The 22,559-nt window shown below is 40.3% G+C and overlaps 1 protein-coding gene across 1 annotated transcript in view; it reads right to left on the bottom strand.

The window, feature by feature from the left end:
• Nucleotides 1-11,006: 11,006 nt before the first annotated feature.
• LOC130712328 (uncharacterized) overlaps nucleotides 11,007-22,559 on the bottom strand; it is a 46,803-nt gene continuing 35,250 nt past the window's right edge. The window contains exon 7 of the mRNA XM_057562166.1: nucleotides 11,007-11,555. Coding sequence (XP_057418149.1) covers nucleotides 11,007-11,555 — 549 coding nt within the window. The remainder of the gene's footprint in view (nucleotides 11,556-22,559) is intronic.

Below are 22,559 nucleotides of genomic sequence, written 5' to 3'. Positions count from 1 at the left end.
ATACATTATTCCCTATATCTAGAATGGAGGATCCTTCCTCATTCTTCTGCATTCTTGGCGCTGCTCCACTCTTTCCTTCTCCAGACGATCCAATGCATACTCTATGTTGCCAAGTCTGATGCTCAGATCATCTTTTTCTAGACTATCTTCTGTCGTCTTGAGTCTCTTTTCCACAGTCTCCTTCTCTTCCAGCAGATTCAGCTCCCGCTGGCAAAGCTCCTGAATCTCTTCCACGAAGCAGAGGAACTCCTTCAGATCTTTCTCCATCTCTGGATCAAGATCTTCTTCAAGCAGTGTCTTCGTCAGCTCTTGTATGGTCTTTGTACCATCGGGATGCCTAATATTGAGGAACATATCTTCCTCAAACGCCTTCCTTCTGAGCTCTTCTAATGCCATTCTGTATGATGCCATTTTTCTTACTGAAAATTATTCGAGATGTGAAGCTTACCTTTCTCTCCAACGTTTTTATAGGCTTCACTTTCTCTCTGAAAGTTAATGCTCTTACAGTTTCTCGAGGTTAAGTACTTGGTAACTGACCCTTCTATTTACTCACTTGACCGGTGGTAAACGTTCATCCCTTGCATTAACTCTTCTATTTATTATCGCCTCACTCTGATTCTTACATCGTCTTCATTTTCTTTCAACTTAGACCTTCTCTAAGGGGGAGTACCTTGTACTTCAAGCTAAGTTTTTCACACCCCGAGCTTTTTGCTTATGACAAAAAGGGGGAGTAAACCCAGTTTTTGATGTGTAAGATGTGTTAGTGTGACTTATTTTTCTTTTGGAGATTTTAAGAGTTCCACCTTCATGACCATAGATGTGTCACTGGGCAAATACAAGGAATACATTTCACTTCTTCTGAAGTGATTCTAAGTTGACTCTGATACCCAAGACTCTGATACCTTGTCCATGACTCTGATCACTTATGCGCTCTGATCATTCGTTTTTCATCTATGTCATAAGCTTTTCACTCTGAACTCTTATATGATTTAGCTCAGAATCTAGACTTTACTAACGTTTTCATCAAGTATTAGATTCAGGGGGAGCTAAGCTCAGAATCAAGCAGTAACTTGAATTCAGAATGAGCAAGATAAACTATTCACATCAGGATAAGTCTTATTCTATATCTCTAAACTCTGAGTGAATTCAGTTTAATGTTTAAGAATTGTTCATCAAAAATCTTAGTTTTGTCATCATCAAAAAGGGGGAGATTGTAAGATCAAGTTTTGATCTAGTAGTACAACTCTATGTTTTGATGATTACAAGTTAACCTTTTGATATGAACAATTGTGGTACTCTAACGTGCTTTTCTGAGTGTGCTATTTACAGGCTCTGACCCTGACTCAATTTCACACAAATCAGAAGCACTGTGTATAAAGGGTAACCCAAGCAACGCTTTCGCATTCACCATGTTCAGTATGAACAGTGGAAAAGCTTCAGAAGATCTGAAGCTATACAAACTCTGATGAGGACTCAGTCGCTAGAAGCTCTGAAGATCCAGAAGCTCTGACAACCAAGAAACACTGAAGGTTCAGATGTTCTGATGGTGTAGAAGACTCTGAAGATCCAGAAGCTGAATAGTGGATACTCTGAAGTCCAGAAGCAAGAAACTCTGAAGGCCATGTTCTTCCCTCTGAGTTCAGAATCAGAAGATACAATGGTCAGAGGATCTGTGCTATCCCTCTGACTCTGATCAACCGGCTTCACAAGTTCCAATACGAAGCATTCCTCTGATCAGAAGTCTCCTAGGTTAAAAGGTCAAGTCGCTATCCAAGTACAAAAGCAAGTGTACCTTCCTGACGACCTACCTAACGTTCTCAGCCACAGCAGAAGCTGGATTTTCCAGAACTGCCCTCCAACGGTAGCATTTCCCATGCAACGCTCAACCCTAATCCTTGGAGTATATATAGAGGCTGAAGATTGAAAGAAGCGGCTAGAAGAAGAAAAAATATACAAGAAGCAATACACACGCGCAAGACATATTCTAAGCTTTCTTTCATCTTGTAATTTATTTTAGTTTACACTCAGCTTATTCAGAAGCAAACCCTTGTAAACACCAACCTCAAACAGTTGTTTGATTTTTCCTTTAGGAGATCAAGGTTGATCGGATCCTAGAGAAGACTAAGAGAGTGAATCTTAGTGTGAGCTAAGTCAGTGTAATTGTTAGTCACTTGTAGGTTTCAAGTGCAGTTGTAACTCTTACCTGATTAGTGGATTGCCTTCATTCTAAGAAGGAAGAAATCACCTTAACGGGTGGACTGGAGTAGCTTGAGTGATTTATCAAGTGAACCAGGATAAAATCCTTGTGTGCTTTTCTATCTCTATCCTTTGCACTTAGTTCTCGAAAAGATTTGTTAAAATCTTTAAGGTGGTAGTTTTGTACTGAAAACGTTATTCAAACCCCCCTTTCTACCGTTTTTCATACCTTCACTATGGTTTCTTACTTACACAATAGATTTATAACTTGTTCATTGTCATCATCAAAACATACTAAGGGGTTTTTAGGTACTCTACTTTTAGACTTCACACTCCTCTCCATCCTTTGCTTTATACCTACATCATAAAAAAAATATTATCAAGAATACAAAACAAAGCAGATTCCAAAATCTGAAAGGAAAGAGAACTAATTTTGAACGAAGAACCACCATAGAGCTACCCTGAAACAACCACTAAGTCAAGCCAAAACCACCACAAAACTACTTCTTCCATTTTCGCTTCCCAAACCTGTAACACCCCGATTTCGGTGGCATTACTTTAGTAACCAAAAAGAAAGTTAAAAGCGGAAAAACGTGAATATTTTTTTTCGATCGATAATTGCTTTAAATAAGTAAAAGCTTGCCGAACTACTGAAACATCGACAGAATATAAACATGACTAATGTACAGATATATTTACAAACCCCACTGCTAGTAGCAAACCACGTCACGAGTAACCTCTAGTGACGGGTAACCGACAGAAAGTAGTGCCCGTAGGCAAATAGGTACAAACCGGAACAAAGTGTCAAGTGTGCAAAATACAGTCCTCCATAAAAGATAGGTCAGCCAAAATACCTCCTAATCTGACCAACTCTCTGTGATCCCCGTAAAGAGAACCACAAGAAAAGCTAAAGGTCGGAAACCTGCCCTGCCCAAAACGAGAAACTGTATACCAGAGCCAAGACGCTACTCCTACTCTAATCCCTACAAAAGGAGTACTATACACCACCCCCAACTACGCACCACCGTGGTCGTCGTCTGAAATCGGATCCACGACGATCAGGTCGATGACTGCATCGGTCCTCACAGTGGGAACTACGGGCACTGTACCCGATCCCAAGGCAGCAGCAACCGCGACTGTGGGCGAGCTAGACTCAGATGAAGCCCCTCCTACAGGCAACTCCTCTGAAGGGTCCTCCTCGTCCTCAGCTGATGGTGGCGGTACCTCAACTCCAGGGCCATAGTGCATGCCTGGTGGTAGGTTAAAGCTAACCGTGTGGCGTCTCAAGACTCCTTGCGTCAGGTTTCCCAATCGGTCCACGTGGTCCTCCATTATTCGCCCCGTGTAGATGGCTCGGTGAGTGGCGGGGTCGATCACCCACGCACCCGGGGTGTCGGTATCCAGTAACTCAAACCCGGTCCCCCCGAAGGGACGACCATCTCGAACCATTCGGCCATGGACATCTGACAAAAAGGGCATACATAGCCCCCCATACACAGGTAGCACGCGCAAGGGTCAACTCAAAGAATTACATAATAATACATCCAATAGGCAAAACTTAAATAATAGCCACATAGGCTTAGTTATGTATAACAACCTTATGAATTGTATATCCTGACAAATAAATAAATAACAGTTGCAAGCATTTAACATGTCCCAAACAACTATAACAAGTAGCAAACACATCCAGCAACTAAGTCAGCATGAATGGTGCATGAAATGCAAATGCTAAGGAACAAGATGCATTCCGGAGGGATGGGCACCAACGAGTCAGCCCTAACACCAGCCACGGTGGGACCATTTCCGCTCGCGTGTCTCTTATACCAAACAAAGTGTAGTCAGATCAGCAGTAAACCCTCAGGCCTGCCATTTCCGTCTGCTACCAAGAATCACCGCAGTGTTCTTACATGGAAATCCGGGTCTTATGACCATTTTTGGAATCCAACGAGGTCCGGCAATCCCACCGTGTATTAACCTCAATGAGTGCGTGAATGCAAGTGGTTAGCCAAACAACGTCTCCGACCTCACTCGTCACGTCGTCACGTGTTCTAGCTAACTAATTGTCTCTAAAAAGAATACCCTAAGGTAAATGTCGATTCTGCGACAAAAGACAATTAATTACAAAAGTAACTCATGATGATTTCTCGAATCATCCGACTCATCTCCATCCGATGGTCAAAACTGCTCAGCGAGCAAAAAGTACCAATGTACTAGGAAACTACCCGTTTCCGGCTTATCCTCAAGATAACCCAACAACAAATCAGCTCATCGAGCGAAAGAGCATCAAGGTACTCAAAGCTTATCAATTCCTGACTTATCCTTTAGATAGTCGAACAACAAAACTGCTTCTCGAGCAAAGAGTATCAACATACTCGGAAACTCATCAAGTTTCCCCAAACTTGGACTCGGCGACACTTCTCATTTTCCAAAAGCTAGTATTCATGTCTTAAGCTCTTAATTGAATTTGTAATCATTAAATAAAGGTTTAGAGGTTGTTTAATGTCTTATGAATTTTCCTTTGTGAAATAACTCCCATTTAGTTTTATCTCAAGTCCTATAAATTTCAAAAGATCCCATAATCCCAAATTATTCCCAGAGAAGGTCTCGATCCATCAGAACAATATCAAGGGTTCGAACCTCGGTCCGTCCCGTCAAACTTCCTCAAAAACTCACGATAAATCCGGCATAATCGCTCGTTATCCTCACTCTGTCGAATAACAGATATATGTGTACTTGCATCATCACAACAGTACAATCCAACAGTCATGACACATATATCAACACATTGGAGAATAACCATGTAGCACATAGCATATAGGGCAGATATCACACATCCTAGATTAACCAGGTAGCATTTAGCATGTGAATCAACCTCAATACAATCAAGCAATAAAAGATTATCAATTGTCAGCCGTAGCCTCAGAAAACATTTTTCCCAGTCAAACACAATCAAGTGCATAAACAGTAAATCAAGTCGAATTCGTCGACACCTAAATCATTATCTAGTATTCAGTGAGAAACCCTCACCTGTAGGTTCTCCAGGGTGTTTCTCAAGGTTTCCTTCACAATCCTCCTCTTGAACTTCACAAAGTTCTTCAAATGAGCCTTAAGATAAATTCACACAAATCAATCACAATGAGTTAGAAACTCATGAAACAATACGTACTAGGGTTACACGTAACATTACTAACTCCAAAGTACGACAAACTACGCGTTAAGACAAGTTTTCGAAAAAACGAAATTCCCCCCCCCCTTTGATGGAGCTCTCGGCCACTCTTCATAAATAGAGGGGTTGATTTTTCTTCTATCAAACTTGGTTCCTAGGTTAACATTAGTCGTAACTAAGACGGTTCTAAGCTCAGAAAAATTTTCGGATCAAAAACTGTCGCAGGGGTATTTTGGTCATTATTTTCAGCTCAGAATTTCAAAACTGGATTTTCGAAAAACAAATTGGATGGGGACGTCAACAACGACGTTTATGACGACTAATCCTACTAGCACAAAGCTAAGTCGTGAATTTTTAACGTAAAGAACGGAACTTTGCCCAGAAATGGGTTTTTCCAACGAAAATTGATCCCGGCGGCATTTCGGCGACATTCGGCAAAATGTAATCCGCTAAACACACTCAGGAGCATGCAGAGAATATGTTTAGACACTGAAATCAGCTTATTTGGACAGTTTTACAAAAGACTCAAAACTTTGAGCACAGAAAGACATAGAGAAAAGCGATAGAAACGACGATCAGAAGAGAGATATGGTAATCCTACCTCAAGGTCTTCGATTTGCAACGATCTGTGCAGCAAACGGGCAAGAAATGAAGAAAATCAGAATCGTCTCTCTCTCTCTTGGGGCTCGCGGGTTTGGGGAAGAAGATGGGGAGGTGTTTGAAAATTTTTCATTTTCCCGCTATTTATAGGTTTCGGGAAATTTGGAAAAATGAAAATTTCGCGATTCCGATTTCTCCTGCGTAATCCTCGGAGAATTCTAAGATAGGTTCTGGCGACAGAATTCCAAAACTCAAAACAGGTTTCTTGGAAATTAATCAAATGATCAAAAGTCGGTGTAAATCGGTTTTACCCGAAAACTACTTTTTGCAGTTGATGTCGGATGAGAAAACTTTGTTCTGAAGAAAGATTAGAAATATCGAGAGAAATAGGTGAACGCGGGTGGAATCTTCGTTTGAAGCTCGGAATAGAAAAGGTCTTCATCGTCCGTTGGTTTTAGGGTTTCTGAGCTATCAGGGATTCGGTTTCGGCAAACCTTCGAGTATCGGAATTTGACGTTCTTACATTCTAGGGTTTCGTATCGAAACGCTGGTTATGGAAAGGAATAAGAGAAAGTCTTATATTCCTCTAGAAGATTTTTGGAAAATTTCCTATAGTGTTCCAAGGGTGGAAGTTAGTTGGAAATTATATTCCTATAGTGTTCCAAGGGTGGAACATAGTTTTGTTTCCTAAGGTTCTTGTCCTAGGTTTAAAATGCGAATATTAGTCGTGCTATAACTCTTATCGACTTTGATACCATCTTTAGCCTTTCTTGAACTTTCTCCTTCACAAATTCATTCCATCCATTTACCCCTTGTTCAGGTTTTCCCTTCACGTTACATCAAATTAATCGTGAAAAGAAATTTTATTCTGTTCATTCCTAAACCAACCTCCCAACGACTCCACCATTTGTGTTTCCTTCAATCACCCTTGCTCCGACCCTGACTGTCGTGAAAGAACCTTCAACCCGAACCAACCTCCCAACCCCAACATAACCCATCAACTTTCTTAATCACCAAGTTGTATACCCCCACTAAGACCACATCACCTTCACCTTCAACCAGTACTTCGCCACCTTGCACCTTCACAACAAACCCAAACCCTATTTATTGTGGTCTCTCTTCCACGTCCAAACCCTCACTCCATCGAGCAAAGCAGGGACCACCACAAAAGCATATGCTCCACCGTGAAAAAAAAGTTGTACCACTGCAGAAGAGTAGGCTTCCCTACTCCACTCTCTCTCTCTCTCTCTAGCGGCTGGGGGATGGTGGTTGGGGCTTGGGAGGTGCAACTGAGGTTATGGACCAACGAAAAGGCGGGTGGGAGAAGGAAGGAGAGGATAAGAGTGAGAGACTTAGGTTGTGGGAGGGGAGGGAGAGAGAGAGAGAGAGAGAGAGAGAGAGAGAGAGAGAGAGAGGTTATAACGATGAACATACATAGAGTTCATCTAAATTTAGCATCGGCTAGGCAAAGTAAAACCATGGGTCGAATCTATTATTATATCGCTTCGACCTAGCAAACTTTAATATGAATGGTGGCTCTAATCGTCGATGAAACCGACACTAAAGTTTGATGAGCTGACGCCATTGTTGTCAATCTCTAGAGATATCTCTTAATCTCTTATGAGATTACGATATCAGGTACCAAAACCGAGATCAGCAGGGGGTAATAACTTTTTTTTTCATATCTCAGGTGATCTCTAGAGATATCTCTTAATCTCTTATAATATCGCGAGATTACCACAAGATTACGAGATTAGCTTACTTGGTCAAAAATATCAAAAAAAGAGTAGTACATGGGCATTTCAGACATTTGACCGGCCAATTTAGGGTTTCCAACAAAATCAATCATTATTCTTGCATTCACAGCCATTGTTCGTTCCACTCACATAACTTCTAGTGACTTATTTGTTCTTGTTTTACATTTATCATAATTTGTATTAACATTTTGTTAATTTGTTATGACTTACATACCTTAGATTTGGTAATTTTATGCATGGTCTTAATTGTCATTGTTGGATGATTTGGACAATTTTAGTAATATTAGTGTGACTTCATCATTATTACGTTACGAGATTATCTCCCTTCCACGAGATTAGGTAATCTCTAGAGATTAACAATCTCTAGAGATTAACAACATTGGTTGACGCTACAATTAAGCGGAATAAACCCAATTTTAACATTTTGTGGGGCGTCAGGCTACTCTAATTTTTCACATTAGTTTTACACATTCTTCATAAGTTAGAAAGATAAACTAAAGGGTTAAGGCCCCGTTTGAAAAAACAGTTTAATTAAGCACTTATGGTCATAAGCGCTTATGACATAAGCGCTTATTCATAAGCTATTTTTAAAAATTTATTGAAATAAGTTGAAAATAAGCATAAGCTGTTTCTCATAAGCTATCCTGAGTAGCTTATGAAAATAAGCTGAAAATAACTTATGGCAGGTCATAAGCTGTTTGCATAAGCCCTCCCAAACACTGGCATAAGAACTTATGCTGTCAGATAAGCTTAAATAAGCTCTTCCAAACTGGGCCTAAATATAATTTTAATCCTTGTAAAATAGTGGTGAGTTGGATTTGATCACTCTAAACTCTAAAGAAATACATGACACTTAGTCCATATAATATTAATGAAATAAGTGAAATTATTCTCTCAATTTATTTATTAGCGGTTTAAACCGTCACTAAAATTAATAATAAATCAATTGTGACTGTTAAAAATCGCTGCTAATATAAAAAAAACTACGAGAGAGAAACTATCATCCACTTTGCTTACCAATTTACCATGCATATTCACATTTTATACAGTTTTTGTTTTTTAAGCAATTTGTATCCATTTTTTCTGGGTATATTTTTCTTTCTAGTTAATTAAAAATTGAGTCTACTTTCCAACTAACTCTGGAGTCTAGCTGATATTTTTGAAACTGAGTCTGATAAGTTTAAAATATATCTTGGACTCTTGGTTCCGTATATCAAATGAAGCGACTACAAGGAATGAATGAAAACAATATATATAGCATGATTAAGTTGTATGAATTTAATAAAGATTAAACTTACGCAGCCGTATCAACGTAATCGAGTACATAGGACAATGCCCAATAAATCTTGGAATAACTTAATATCTCTAATAGTCTAATGTGTTACATCGAGGTTCAAAACTTCAAATGATGGAACAGACAAAACAAATAATATGAGAATCCCTGGTAAAAAAAATTACTATTAATTTATTGTCCTCTCTAGACTATGTTATTGTCACATCTCCTTGGTCCCCACTGATAACCCTTGATCTCTCTCTTTACAATAATGTTACTTACACACCTCTCATTTGAGGTGGAAGAGGTGGAATGAAGAGAGAGATAGGAAGAAAAGAAAAAGTAAGAGAGAGAAAGTATGAGATGTGATAAATGATAAGATGAGAGAGATAGAAACAAAAAGAGGTGGAAATGAAGTGTTTAAAAAATGAGGTGTGTATATATCATTACTCCTCTCTTTACGCATCCATTCTCTGTGAGATTAATCAATATCAAAATCCATACCAGAAATAACATGCCCTTGATTTTTATCTAGCATGTTACCCAATGCAGGACTACTACTACTACTACAATAGTCTAAGGTATTTCTTCATACATATTATCTAATCACTCCCTCAATCTATCTCCACTACAAAAACCGCCGCATTATGCGTATGGCGAGTGTAACTGGAACGGTTTTTCAAACCTCCGCTAAATGAACCTCAGTAAATGTAAAAAATAACCCCGGTTAAATGATGTGTTTTTTTGGTGCTCACTCTCACAGATATGGTTCATCACAGAGTATATCAGTGGAATTATGGAATTGGATCATTTAAAATAAGGATTGTTTAATTTACTCATATGCATAACTTAGTCCATTTTAATGTATCATAGGATTTTTATAGAAAATAAATAAAAAATTGTAAAATTATAAATCCCCTTATCTTACGTTGGAAAATTGTGTATATTTCAAAAGTTTGAAGTCTCACATTGTCAGTATGATGAATCTTGTAATAGCTTATATATCAACTTCACATGAAGGTGGTAAAGAGTTTTGTAAGGAGATGACCCTCGTGAACACGAGATTGGGCTTCGTTGGCCTAGCATCGAAGTGTTTGCGCCCTGCATCTTCTGAATCAGGCTCTAATAAGGACTAAAATGTCTTTCCTAATTCAAGCTACTACCCATTTTCCCAAAGGATTTAGCTTGAAGAGGTTAATCAAAGACTAGTTGCCTTGAAAAGACTAGGGAAATACTACATGGCCAAGGAAGGGGTGAAAGCAGAAGTTAATGGAGAACCCCCTTTGACGCTAAGGGGTAATAGATGTAGCTCAGGGTTTGAGCAAATCGGTGTTAAATTCTCGCTTGTATAATCTTCTCTTTCTCTTATCATTTCTGTCATATGCTGAACTTCGGAAAAGGCTTTTTGTTGATTCTCTTATTCAGCACCAGCTAATCTAAATAGACAAAGTATATAGGAAAATTTCTTAAGGGTTTCAAAAGAATTTTATAACCACAATTCAACCATTTCTTATACTACAAGAAAATACTGTATTACACACCGCTTTTCACATGCGACCTAAAAATTGTCGAAAAAAATCTCGTTGTTACTAAGGTCAGGTCATCTGATCTGTCACGTGTTTTTTACAAAACATAAAAAAATAATTATGTTATCGAGGGTCGTCGGTAACTTGGTGTTAAATAATTTTTTTGGCAGAATTAGTTACAATCAATCTACTGATGACTTTATTGACGGCCAAAGACGTCGATAATTTTAAAATTCAAAATTGTCTCGTAATAAGGATATTAAAAAATTTGGAAATCAGTTACCGATGGCTTTACACTCACATAATCAAGAACTATAAGGATATTATATTCTTCTAGAGACTATCTGTAAGATTGGATACTCTCACCACAAATTGTGTGAGGTAGACAATATTATTTATAATCAAGAAATTACAGAATATTCTAAGGAATATTATGAGACATAGTACAAAATATATAAATAATAAGAAAGAGAATATCCCGTAGGATATTACACATATTTATCTCTAACATCCCCCGTCAAGCTTAGCTTTGGATTAACAACAACGCGAAGCTTGGATCTAAAGAGTTCAAACAACGGACGAGGTAACGCCTTAGTGAAAAAATCAGCAAGCTGGAGAGAAGTGGGTACATGGCGAACATCTAATCGACCAGAGGAAACCAGCTCACGGACGAAGTGACAATCCAAGTCAATGTGTTTGGCATGTTTATGAGCAACCGGATTTTGAGCCATAAACAAAGCACTCTGGTTGTCACTAAGAAGAAGAGGAGTCGCTGATAAGCGAACACGAAGCTCATGAAAAAGATTAAGCAACCAAACGAGCTCAGAAGCAGTATTTGCCATAGCTCGGTACTCAGATTCACAACTAGAGCGAGCAACAGTAGGTTGTTTCTTGACACTCCAAGACAAGAGATTATCACCAAGAAAGATGGTGTAGCCATAAGTGGAGCGGCGAGTGTCAGTGCAGCGAGCCCAATCAGCATCACTATAACCAAGCACAGCAGGAGAGGAGGTACGACGAAACGTAAGACCAAAGTGCTGCGTGCCACAGACATAACGAAGAATGCGTTTGACAGCCTGAAAATGATCTGAAGGTATGAAAAACGGTAGAAAGGGGGGGTTTGAATAACGTTTTCAGTATAAAACTTCCACCTTAAAGATTTTGACAAATCTTTCGAGAACTTAAGTGCTAAAGATAAGAGATAGAAAAGCACACAAGGATTTTATCCTGGTTCACTTGATAAATCACTCAAGCTACTCCAGTCCACCCGTTAAGGTGATTTCTTCCTTCTTAGAATGAAGGCAATCCACTAATCAGGTAAGAGTTACAACTGCACTTGAAACCTACAAGTGACTAACAATTACACTGACTTAGCTCACACTAAGATTCACTCTCTTAGTCTTCTCTAGGATCCGATCAACCTTGATCTCCTAAAGGAACTAAACAAACTGTTTATCAAAGAATTGTTTACAAGAGATTTGCTTCTAAAAAGCTAATAGTAAACTCAATGAATTTCAGATGAAAGAAAACTTAGAAGAATTTAAGACTGTCTTGCGCGTATGTGAATGCTTCTCGTCGTTTCTTTCAGTCTTCAGCCTCTTTATATACTCCAAGGATTAGGGTTGAGCGTTGCATGGGAAATGCTACCGTTGGAGGGCAGTTCTGGAAAATCCAGCTTCTGCTGTGTCTGAGACTGTTAGGTAGGTCGTCAGGATAGTACATATGCTTTTGTACTTGGATAGCGACGCGACCTTTAAACCTAGGAGACTTCTGATCAGGGGAATGCTTCATATTGGAACTGGTGAAGCCGGTTGATCAGAGTCAGAGGGAAAGCCCAGATCCTCTGACCATTGTTTCTTCTGATTCTGAACTCAGAGGGAAGAACATGGTCTTCAGAGTATCTTGCTTCTGGACATCAGAACTTCACTAATCAGCTTCTGGATCTTCAGAGTCTTCTACACCATCAGAACATCTGAGCCTTCAGTGTTTCTTGGTTATCAGACTTTCTGGATCTTCAGAGCTTCTCGTGACTGAGTCCACATCAGAGTTTGTATAACTTCAGAACTTCTGAAGCTTTTCCACTGTTCATACTGAACATGGTGAATGCGAAAGCGTTGCTTGGGTAGCTCTTTATACACAGTGCTTCTGATTTGTGTGAGATTGAGTTGAGGTCAGAGCCTGTAAATAGCACACTCAGAAAAACACTTTAGAGTACCACAATTGTTCATATCAAAAGGTTAACTTGTAATCATCAAAACATAGAGTTGTACTACTAGATCAAAACTTTGATCTTACAATCTCCCCCTTTTTGATGATGACAAAACTAAGATTTTTGATGAACAATTCTTAAACATTAAACTGAATTCACTCAGAGTTTAGAGATATAGAATAATACTTATCCTGATGTGAATAGTTTATCTTGCTCATTCAAGTCACTGCTTGATTCTGAGCTTAGCTCCCCCTGAATCTAATACTTGATGAAAACGTTAGTAAAGTCTAGATTCTGAGCTAAATGATATAAGAGTTCAGAGTGAAAAACTTATGACATAGATGAAAATCGAGTAATCAGAGCGCATAAGTAATCAGAGTCATGAACAAGGTATCAGAGTCTTGGGTATCAGAGTCAACTTAGAATCACTTCAGAAGAAGTGAAATGTATTCCTTGTATTTGCCCAGTGACACATCTATGGTCATGAAGGTGGAACTCTTAAATTCTCCAAAAGAAAAAAATAAATCACATTAACACATCTTACACATCAAAAACTGGGTTTACTCCCCCTTTTTGTCATAAGCAAAAAGCTTGGGGTGTGAAAAAATTAGCTTGAAGTACAAGGTACTCCCCCTTAGAGAAGGTCTAAGTTGAAAGGAAATGAAAACGATGCAAGAATCAGAGTTAGGCGAAATAAATAGAAGAGTTAATGCAAGAGAAGAACGTGGACCACCGGTCAAGTGAGTAAAGAGAAGGGTCAGTTACCAAGAACTTAACCTCGAGAAACCGTAGGAGCATTAACTTTCAGAGAGAAAGTGAAGCCTATATAAAGTGTTGGAGAGAGAGGTAAGCTTCACACCTCGAACAAGTTTCAGTGAAAAAATGGCATCATACATCTGAAGGTATGAAAAACGGTAGAAAGGGGGGGGTTTGAATAACGTTTTCAGAACAAAACTTCCACCTTAAAGATTTTGACAAATCTTTCGAGAACTTAAGTGCTAAAGATAAGAGATAGAAAAGCACACAAGGATTTTATCCTGGTTCACTTGATAAATCACTCAAGCTACTCCAGTCCACCCGTTAAGGTGATTTCTTCCTTCTTAGAATGAAGGCAATCCACTAATCAGGTAAGAGTTACAACTGCACTTGAAACCTACAAGTGACTAACAATTACACTGACTTAGCTCACACTAAGATTCACTCTCTTAGTCTTCTCTAGGATCCGATCAACCTTGATCTCCTAAAGGAACTAAACAAACTGTTTATCAAAGAATTGTTTACAAGAGATTTGCTTCTAAAAAGCTAATTGTAAACTCAATGAATTTCAGATGAAAGAAAGCTTAGAATAGTTTGAATATGTCTTGCGTGTGTGTATTTCTTTTTCTTAGTTTCTTAGCCGCTTCTTTCAATCTTCAGCCTCTATATATACTCCAAGGATTAGGGTTGAGCGTTGCATGGGAAATGCTACCGTTAGAGGGCAGTTCTGGAAAATCCAGCTTCTGCTGTGGCTGAGAACGTTAGGTAGGTCGTCAGGAAGGTACACTTGCTTTTGTACTTGGATAGCGACTTGACCTTTTAACCTAGGAGACTTCTGATCAGGGGAATACTTCATATTGGAACTTGTGAAGCCGGTTGATCAGAGTCAGAGGGAAAGCACAGATCCTCCGACCATTGTATCTTCTGATTCTGAACTCAGAGGGAAGAACATGGCCTTCAGAGTTTCTTGCTTTTGGACTTCAGAGTTTCCACTATTCAGCTTCTGGATCTTCAGAGTCTTCTACACCATCAGAACATCTGAACCTTCAGTGTTTCTTGGTTATCAGAACTTCTGGATCTTCAGAGCTTCTAGCGACTGAGTCCACATCAGAGTTTGTATAGCTTCAGAACTTCTGAAGCTTTTCCACTGTTCATACTGAACATGGTGAATGCGAAAGCGTTGCTTGGGTTACCCTTTATACACAGTGCTTCTGATTTGTGTGAGATTAAGTTGAGGTCAGAGCCTGTAAATAGCACACTCAGAAAAACACGTTAGAGTACCACAATTGTTCATATCAAAAGGTTAACTTGTAATCATCAAAACATAGAGTTGTACTACTAGATCAAAACTTGATCTTACAATCTCCCCCTTTTTGATGATGACAAAACTAAGATTTTTGATGAACAATTCTTAAACATTAAACTGAATTCACTCAGAGTTTAGAGATATAGAATAAGACTTATCCTGATGTGAATAGTTTATCTTGCTCATTATGAATTCAAGTCACTGCTTGATTCTGAGCTTAGCTCCCCCTGAATCTATTACTTGATGAAAACGTTAGTAAAGTCTAGATTCTGAGCTAAAACATATAAGAGTTCAGTGTGAAAAGCTTATGACATAGATGAAAAACGAATAATCAGAGCGCATAAGTGATCAGAGTCAGGGACAAGGTATCAGAGTCTTGGGTATCAGAGTCAACTTAGAATCACTTCAGAAGAAGTGAAATGTATTCCTTGTATTTGCCCAGTGACACATCTATGGTCATGAAGATGGAACTCTTAAAATCTCCAAAAGAAAAATAAGTCACACTAACACATCTTACAAATCAAAAACTGGGTTTACTCCCCCTTTTTGTCATAAGCAAAAAGCTTGGGGTGTGAAAAACTTAGCTTGAAGTACAAGGTACTCCCCCTTAGAGAAGGTCTAAGTTTAAAAGAAAATGAAAATGATGTAAGAATCAGAGTTAGGCGAAAATAAATAGAAGAGTTAATGCAAGGGATGAACGTTTACCACCGGTCAAGTGAGTAAATAGAAGGGCCAGTTACCAAGAACTTAACCTCGAGAAACTGTAAGAGCATTAACTTTCAGAGAGAAAGTGAAGCCTATAAAAAGCGTTGGAGAGAAAGGTAAGCTTCACACCTCGAATAATTTTCAGTAAGAAAAAAATGGCATCATACAACGTAGCACTAGAAGAGCTGAGGAAGAAGGCCTTTGAAGAGGACTTGTTCCTGAACATCAGGCATCCAGAGGGTGCAACTACCATCGCGGAGCTGACACGGACACTGCTGGAAGAGGACCTGCGTCCAGAGTTGGAGAGAGACCTGAAGGAATTTCTTGCCTTCGTGGAGGAGGTGCAAGAACTCAGCCGGCTTGAACTCAAGCTGCTGGAAGAGAAAGAGAGTTTGGAAGAGAAGCTCAAGACTTCAGAAGAGATTCTGGAGAGGGATGAGCTAAAGATCAGGCTCAGCAACATCCAGCATGTACTGGAGCGTCTGGAGAAGGATAGGTCAGAGCAGCGCCAGGAGTGCAGAAGAATGAGGAGAGATCCTCCATTCTAGATTATATGATGGAAAGAAATATGATGTAAACACAAAACAATGATGAATAAAACGAGTTTAGCAAACATATGTGACATAAGTATATAGTTATGCATATATAATCACAAACGAACAAAAGAGAATAAATAAATAACAAGAAACAGAATTTAAGTAAAACAACGTTAGATAAAAAGAAAGAAAAAGAAGAGATCCTAAAACTAAGGTTTGTCAGTGCGGCGCAGAAGTTCCATCATCATTTGCTTCATCTCAATCAGCATGGATTCATGAGTGTCAAGACGTTGTTCCATGATGTCGAGTCTGGATGAGCTTGTCTGAGTAGAGCTGGAAGGAACATTCTGAGCAGCTTGAGGTTCTGGAATGGAAGCAGAAGCAGCATGAGTAAACACAACTGGTGCAAGTCGCTCTGCCTCAGCCTCAGCTTCAAGACGCTCTGCCTCAAGTCTGGCTTGTTCAGCCTGAGCTGCTGCTTGACGTGCAGCTTCTTCTGCTTGTTCTTTCTTTCTCTTGGCTTCTTCAATAGCTTCAAGAAGCTTATTTCTCTGTTCTAGTTCATGAAGAGCCACCCTTCTAGCAAACCTTTGCTTTGCAGCCTCAATGCTCTGACTGCCCTCTGCATGCAGGAGCTGCATCATAATCGGAACTTGAGCCACTAGCCAAGTGCTCAGATTGTTCCACTCATCAGCCACATTTTCAGCATTCTCACTGAGATCAGTCTGACCGTGCACATTGCGGAGCCTCAAGGAGGCTTCATGATAGAAGATATTGATGCACTCAGAGAGAGATGTGGGTTGAAGGTGAGTATAGGGAATTATGGAGAGGTTGGGTGCAGGAGAGGCTGGGTGATTGCTGCTATGAGCTTCAGAGGCACCTTGTGGAGAACCAATGTTAATCATGGGAGCATTGGGTTCAGAGGTTCCAAGGTGAGGGTCTGAAGTTTCAACCAGAGGGTGAGGTGATCTAACCGAGGATTGGTTAGACACTGATTGTTCGGGTTTAGGGTCTGGTTGAATGGGCTCTTGTTGGTCAGGGACAGGGTGAGCTTGTTGAACTAAGGGGTCTGCCTCTTGGATAGGATTGGCCAAGATAGGTTCATCTGGGTCAACTAGACGTTCAGGTCTAGGGCCAGGATATCTCCTAGGGCTTGGACAGGTAAGGTAATACTCTTCCAAGGCAGACACCTTCTCTTTTCTAACCTCCATGAATTTTCTAATTGATTCAGAGTTATTGGAGGGAGAAGAGTCAATAACATTGGTTGGGAAGGATACAGGTGTAAAGGCGGTTGAAGAGTCTGTATCCGTGGTTCTGACAGCAGGACGTGCTGATGCTCTGGGAGCAGAGTGATCAGACGTTTTGGGTTGTGGTTCTGTTTGGTTGGGCTCGGGTTGGTCATGGATGATGGGTTCAGAAGATAATGGGTCGTATGGAATGGTAATGAGAGAGGTTGGATCTTCTGACCTAGAGGGTTGGTTCTGAAGCAAATTCCAGAGAGGTGCTTCAGTAGGAGAAGGTTGAAAGAAGGAAGATCTTGGGGAATGTGGTGGAGTGGTGGTTTGTGCGGCTGGCTGGGATTCAGGAATAGGAGTGAGGGGATTTGAGGAGTGTTGAAGCAAGGCAGAAATAGGAAGTGCATCAAATAAATTCAAATCATCATCAGAAGCAAGTGCAGGCTTACTTGAATGTGCTGATGATCGAGTCACTCTGGCAGGAGGTTCAGTCCTTCTGACCACTGCAGCAGCTGGTTCCACCCGAGTAGGCTTCACCACGATTCTGACCTTCTTCTGCTTCTTCTTTGGAGGACCATCCTCACTATCACTATCATCACCATCATCAGGCTTGCTCTTCGTCTTCTTGACCAGAGGGACATCAGATTCCTCTGAGGATTCTTCCAGAACCATCTTCCTCTTGGTTTTCTTCTTGGGAGGAGAAGGAAACTCTGGAGCTGGTGGAAGTCTGCTGATGAAATCATCAAGGTCAATCTCGAATCCTTGAGCCCTGAGGTCTTCAACATAGCATCTGATGGCGTCAGGATGGTCTGCTTGAGTCCACAGAGGGTAGTCATTCAGAGGCATTCTTCTTCCTCTGATCTCAGAAGATGTGTCTTCATGAGCAGGAGCAATCTTCTTCTGGACCAAACCCATCTTCTTCAGAGAATTTGCAGTGAAGACATCACTGACAATGGTGCTCAAATCCTCTGTGCAACCAGCATTGATCAAATCTTGCACCAAGTTGCTTTCAATGAGAAAGTCTGAGAGCAGCCTCCCAAAAGGGATATATTTGATTGCAGACTTGATGGAGGCGGTGGTGCGAGACTTCCGGATGCATTCCTTCAAGTAGGAGAACAGGAAGTAGGGAAGGCAGATCTTCTCCTGATTTTGGATGAAGAACAACATCGCCTTCTGGTTGAAGTTGATGTAGTCTAGGGAACTGCCCTTCGGTCTCTGGTTTATGCAGTTGAGCAGGATCTTGTGCCAGATCCTTAGTTTGGGATGAAGATCCATCACCTTGTAACTCGTCTTGCCCGGTTTGAAGGTGGTGTACAGAGCCTTGTTGACTTTGTCTTTGGTGCTGGGTTTCAGCTTGGATTCCGTCAGTTGGAACCGATACCCATAAGCAGTTTCTGCTCCTAGCAGATTCACGAATGACTTCTCAGTGATGATGATCTTCCTGCCAAGAATGTGAGAGACCACTTGAGTATCATCGCAGTCTGCGTGCTTCCAGAATTCCTTTACCAGTTTCTCATACACCGGTCCTCGAAGTCGGTTGAAATAATTTCCCCAACCTTGAGCTTGGACTTCAGGACGAAGATCAAACCCATTTGCAGCCAAGTTATCGAGGTTGAATCTCCATTCTGCCAGGACTTGGAGTTCCTCAGGAGGAAATACGCAGTGAACGGCACAGCCCCGTTCTGCAATAGGAACAATCTGCTCTTGAGCTTGAACTTGTTCTTGTGCCGGGTTCTCAGAGCCCCTTTGACCCGTTGCCAAACAGACTACCATGTGAGGGAACTGAGGTGCATCTGCAGCAGATCTTCTGGTTTGTCTCACCATTTTGAAGAGGTTGAAGGTTTGAGGTAGAAGATGAAGTTTGAAGGATGAAGAGAGATCGAGAGAGAAATCAAGAAAGAGGCGGTTTTGAAAAGCAGAGAGTGCGAGAGTGAAAACCGGAAGTGAGAGAGAACGTGTGTGTATAGTGGGTTTTATCAAATAACCGTTGTTGATTCAAAAAGCACTTTAAGATCAACGGTTGAAAATTAAAGATAGATAGTAACAGTAAAATACACAATCACACACAGGAGATAAGCATATCTACACGCAATCATAACAGACTGTCACACGGGCACAAGGAATTATGCATCAGAAATTCTGACACACGTGTTGTTGTCTCAGCTTCAGAGTCAGTACCAGTGGGCACACACACTCTGATTGAGTTACCTTCTGGACTAGACATCTTCTGATCAAGAAGTATCATAGTCAGAGGTTCTGATCCATCTTCACTCTGGACAAAAGTCCATGTTTAGATTTTTCAGAATAAAATTAAATCTATCCTCTGCTAAGGGCTTTGTAAAGATATCTGCCCATTGATGGTCAGTATCAACAAACTTCAGAAGAAGTACGCCCTTCTGTACATAATCTCTAATAAAGTGATGCTTTACCTCAATGTGCTTTGCCCTTGAATGCAAGATAGGATTCTTACTCAATGAGATTGCAGCAGTGTTATCACAATAGATTGGGATATTGCTCTCAAGGATCTGATAATCCTCCAGCTGATGTTTCATCCAGAGCATCTGAGTGCTGCATATTGCTGCTGAGATATATTCTGCCTCTGCAGTTGATAGTGCAATGGTTGATTGCCTCTTGCTTGCCCATGAGACTAGATTGCTCCCCAGAAATTGACAATTTCCAGAAGTACTTTTTCTCTCTGTTCTATCTCCAGCATAATCAGCATCACAATAACCTGAAAGCTTATACTCTGATGTTTTCTTATACATCAAGCCAAGGTTAGTGGTGCCTTTCAGATACCTTAGGATCCTCTTAACAGCAGTTAAGTGGGTTTCCCTTGGATCTGATTGGAAACGAGCACATAAGTGAACACTAAATAATATGTCTGGCCTAGATGCAGTTAAGTATAGAAGTGAACCTATCATTCCACGATAGAGCTTCTGACATACTTTACCACTTTTATCTTCTTTATCCAAAATGCATGTAGGATGCATTGGAGTCTTGGCCACTGTAGATTCCAGCATATTGAACTTCTTCAGAAGTTCTTTAGTGTACTTGCTCTGATGGATATATGTTCCTTCTGGTGTTTGATCAACTTGTATTCCCATAAAGTACTTTAATTCTCCCATCATACTCATCTCAAATTCAGCCTGCATCATCTCAGAAAATTCTTTGCATAGAGATTGATTAGCAGAACCAAATATAATATCATCAACATAAATTTGCACAATTAAGATATCATCTTTATAAGTCTTGCAAAAAAGAGTTGTATCTACTTTACCCCTTACAAACTCATTCTCCAGAAGGAATGAGCTAAGTCTCTCATACCATGCTCTGGGAGCTTGCTTCAGACCGTAGAGTGATTTCTTCAATTTGAACACATGGTCTGGTTTCTTTTCATCTTCAAAACCTGGGGGTTGATGAACATAGACTTCCTCTGAGATATAACCATTTAGGAAGGCACTCTTTACGTCCATCTGATGTAGAACTATGTTGTGATTTACTGAGAAGGAGATCAACAGTCTAATTGCCTCCAGTCTTGCTACCGGAGCAAATGTTTCAGTGTAGTCTATTCCTTCCTGCTGGCTGTAGCCTTGAGCAACTAGCCTTGCCTTGTTTCTGACTACATCTCCTTTCTCATTCAGCTTGTTTCTGAATACCCACTTCGTTCCAATAACATGGACACTCTCAGGCTTCTTCACTAAGCTCCAAACATCGTTCTTGGAAAATTGATTCAATTCTTCTTCCATGGCCAGAATCCAATCCTTGTCCTGAAGAGCTTCATCTATGGACTTGGGTTCAATTAAGGACACCAATCCTTTCAGACTCAGCAAGGTCTCTTCAGAGGGTCTGAAGGCAGATCTGGTTCTGACTGGTTCGTCTTTGTTGCCCAGAATCAATTCCTTAGGGTGAGCTGCAGTGATTCTGCTCTTCTTCAGAGTTTGTGAGTTAGAGGGACCAGCTTCTTTCCTCTGGTTCATCTTCCTCTGGCTCAACTTCCTCTGGAGCTTTGCCTTTGTCAGAAACATTAATGCTTAAATCTGCAAACTTTTCAACTAGCTTTGACTGGTCAGAGTCAAGCTTATCGTCAAATCTAACATGAATAGATTCTTCAATAGTCTTAGCATCAGTATTATAAAATCTAAAACCTTTAGATCTCTCAGAGTAACCGAGCAATAGACACTTAGAAGACTTAGCATCAAATTTATGCAATCTATCCTTAGTATTGAGAACATAACAAACACAGCCAAAAGGATGAAAATAAGAAATGTTGGGTTTTATGTTCTTCCACAATTCATAAGGAGTCTTATTCAGAATTGGTCTCACAGAGATTCTGTTCTGAATGTAACATGCTGTATTTACTGCCTCTGCCCAAAAGTGCTTAGCCATGCCAGTTTCTTGGAGCATGGTTCTAGCCATCTCCTGAAGAGTTCTGTTCTTCCTCTCAACACACCGTTTTGTTGAGGAGTTCTGGGACAAGAGAAATCATGTGCAATTCCATAGGAATCAAACAGACTCTCAAACTTGTCATTCTCAAACTCTCCACCATGGTCACTTCTGACACGCACAATCCTACAAGCCTTCTCGTTTTGCACTTGAGCAATGAAGGTAGAGAACACAACATGAGACTCATCCTTGCGGGTTAGAAACTTTACCCTTGTCAGCGGCTATAGTCATCCAACGATAACCATCCCATATCTCTTGCCACCTATAGACTCAATTTTCACTGGTCCAAACAGGTCGATATGCAGAAGTTCTAACGGCCTTGAGGTTGAGACAACATTCTTTGCCTTGAAAGGGACTTTTGTGAATTTGCCTTTCTGACATGCTTTCACAAAGAGCGTCTGAAGCGAACTTCAGATTGGGTAAGCCCCTGACAAGGTTTAGCTTGCTCAGCTGAGAAATCTTTCTCATACTGGCATGCCCTAACCGTCTATGCCATACCCACTGCTCTTCATCAACAGACAGAAGGCACTTCACATTCTGAGCCTCCAACTCAGATAATCTGATCTTATAAATGTTGTTCTTCCTCTTGCTGTTAAACAGAACAGAGCCATCGATCTGACTTACAGCCCGGCAGGACTTTTGATTGAATATAACATCATAACCCTTGTCAGCTAATTGACTTATAGACAATAAGTTATGTGTTAAGTTAACCGTCTACCAATAAAACATTATCAATGCATGGACTACTATCTACACAGATAGTACCAGTACCAACAATTTTACCCTTTTCATTTCCTCCGAAGCCAACTTCGCCTCCAGGCTTAAGTTTCAGCTCTCGGAACATACGCTTT

The sequence above is a fragment of the Lotus japonicus genome, chromosome 4 (genome assembly GCF_012489685.1).
Source record: "Lotus japonicus ecotype B-129 chromosome 4, LjGifu_v1.2".
Lineage (NCBI taxonomy): Eukaryota > Viridiplantae > Streptophyta > Magnoliopsida > Fabales > Fabaceae > Lotus > Lotus japonicus.
Note: the sequence above shows the minus strand (reverse complement) of the source record. Positions and strands in the feature narration are given on the sequence as shown.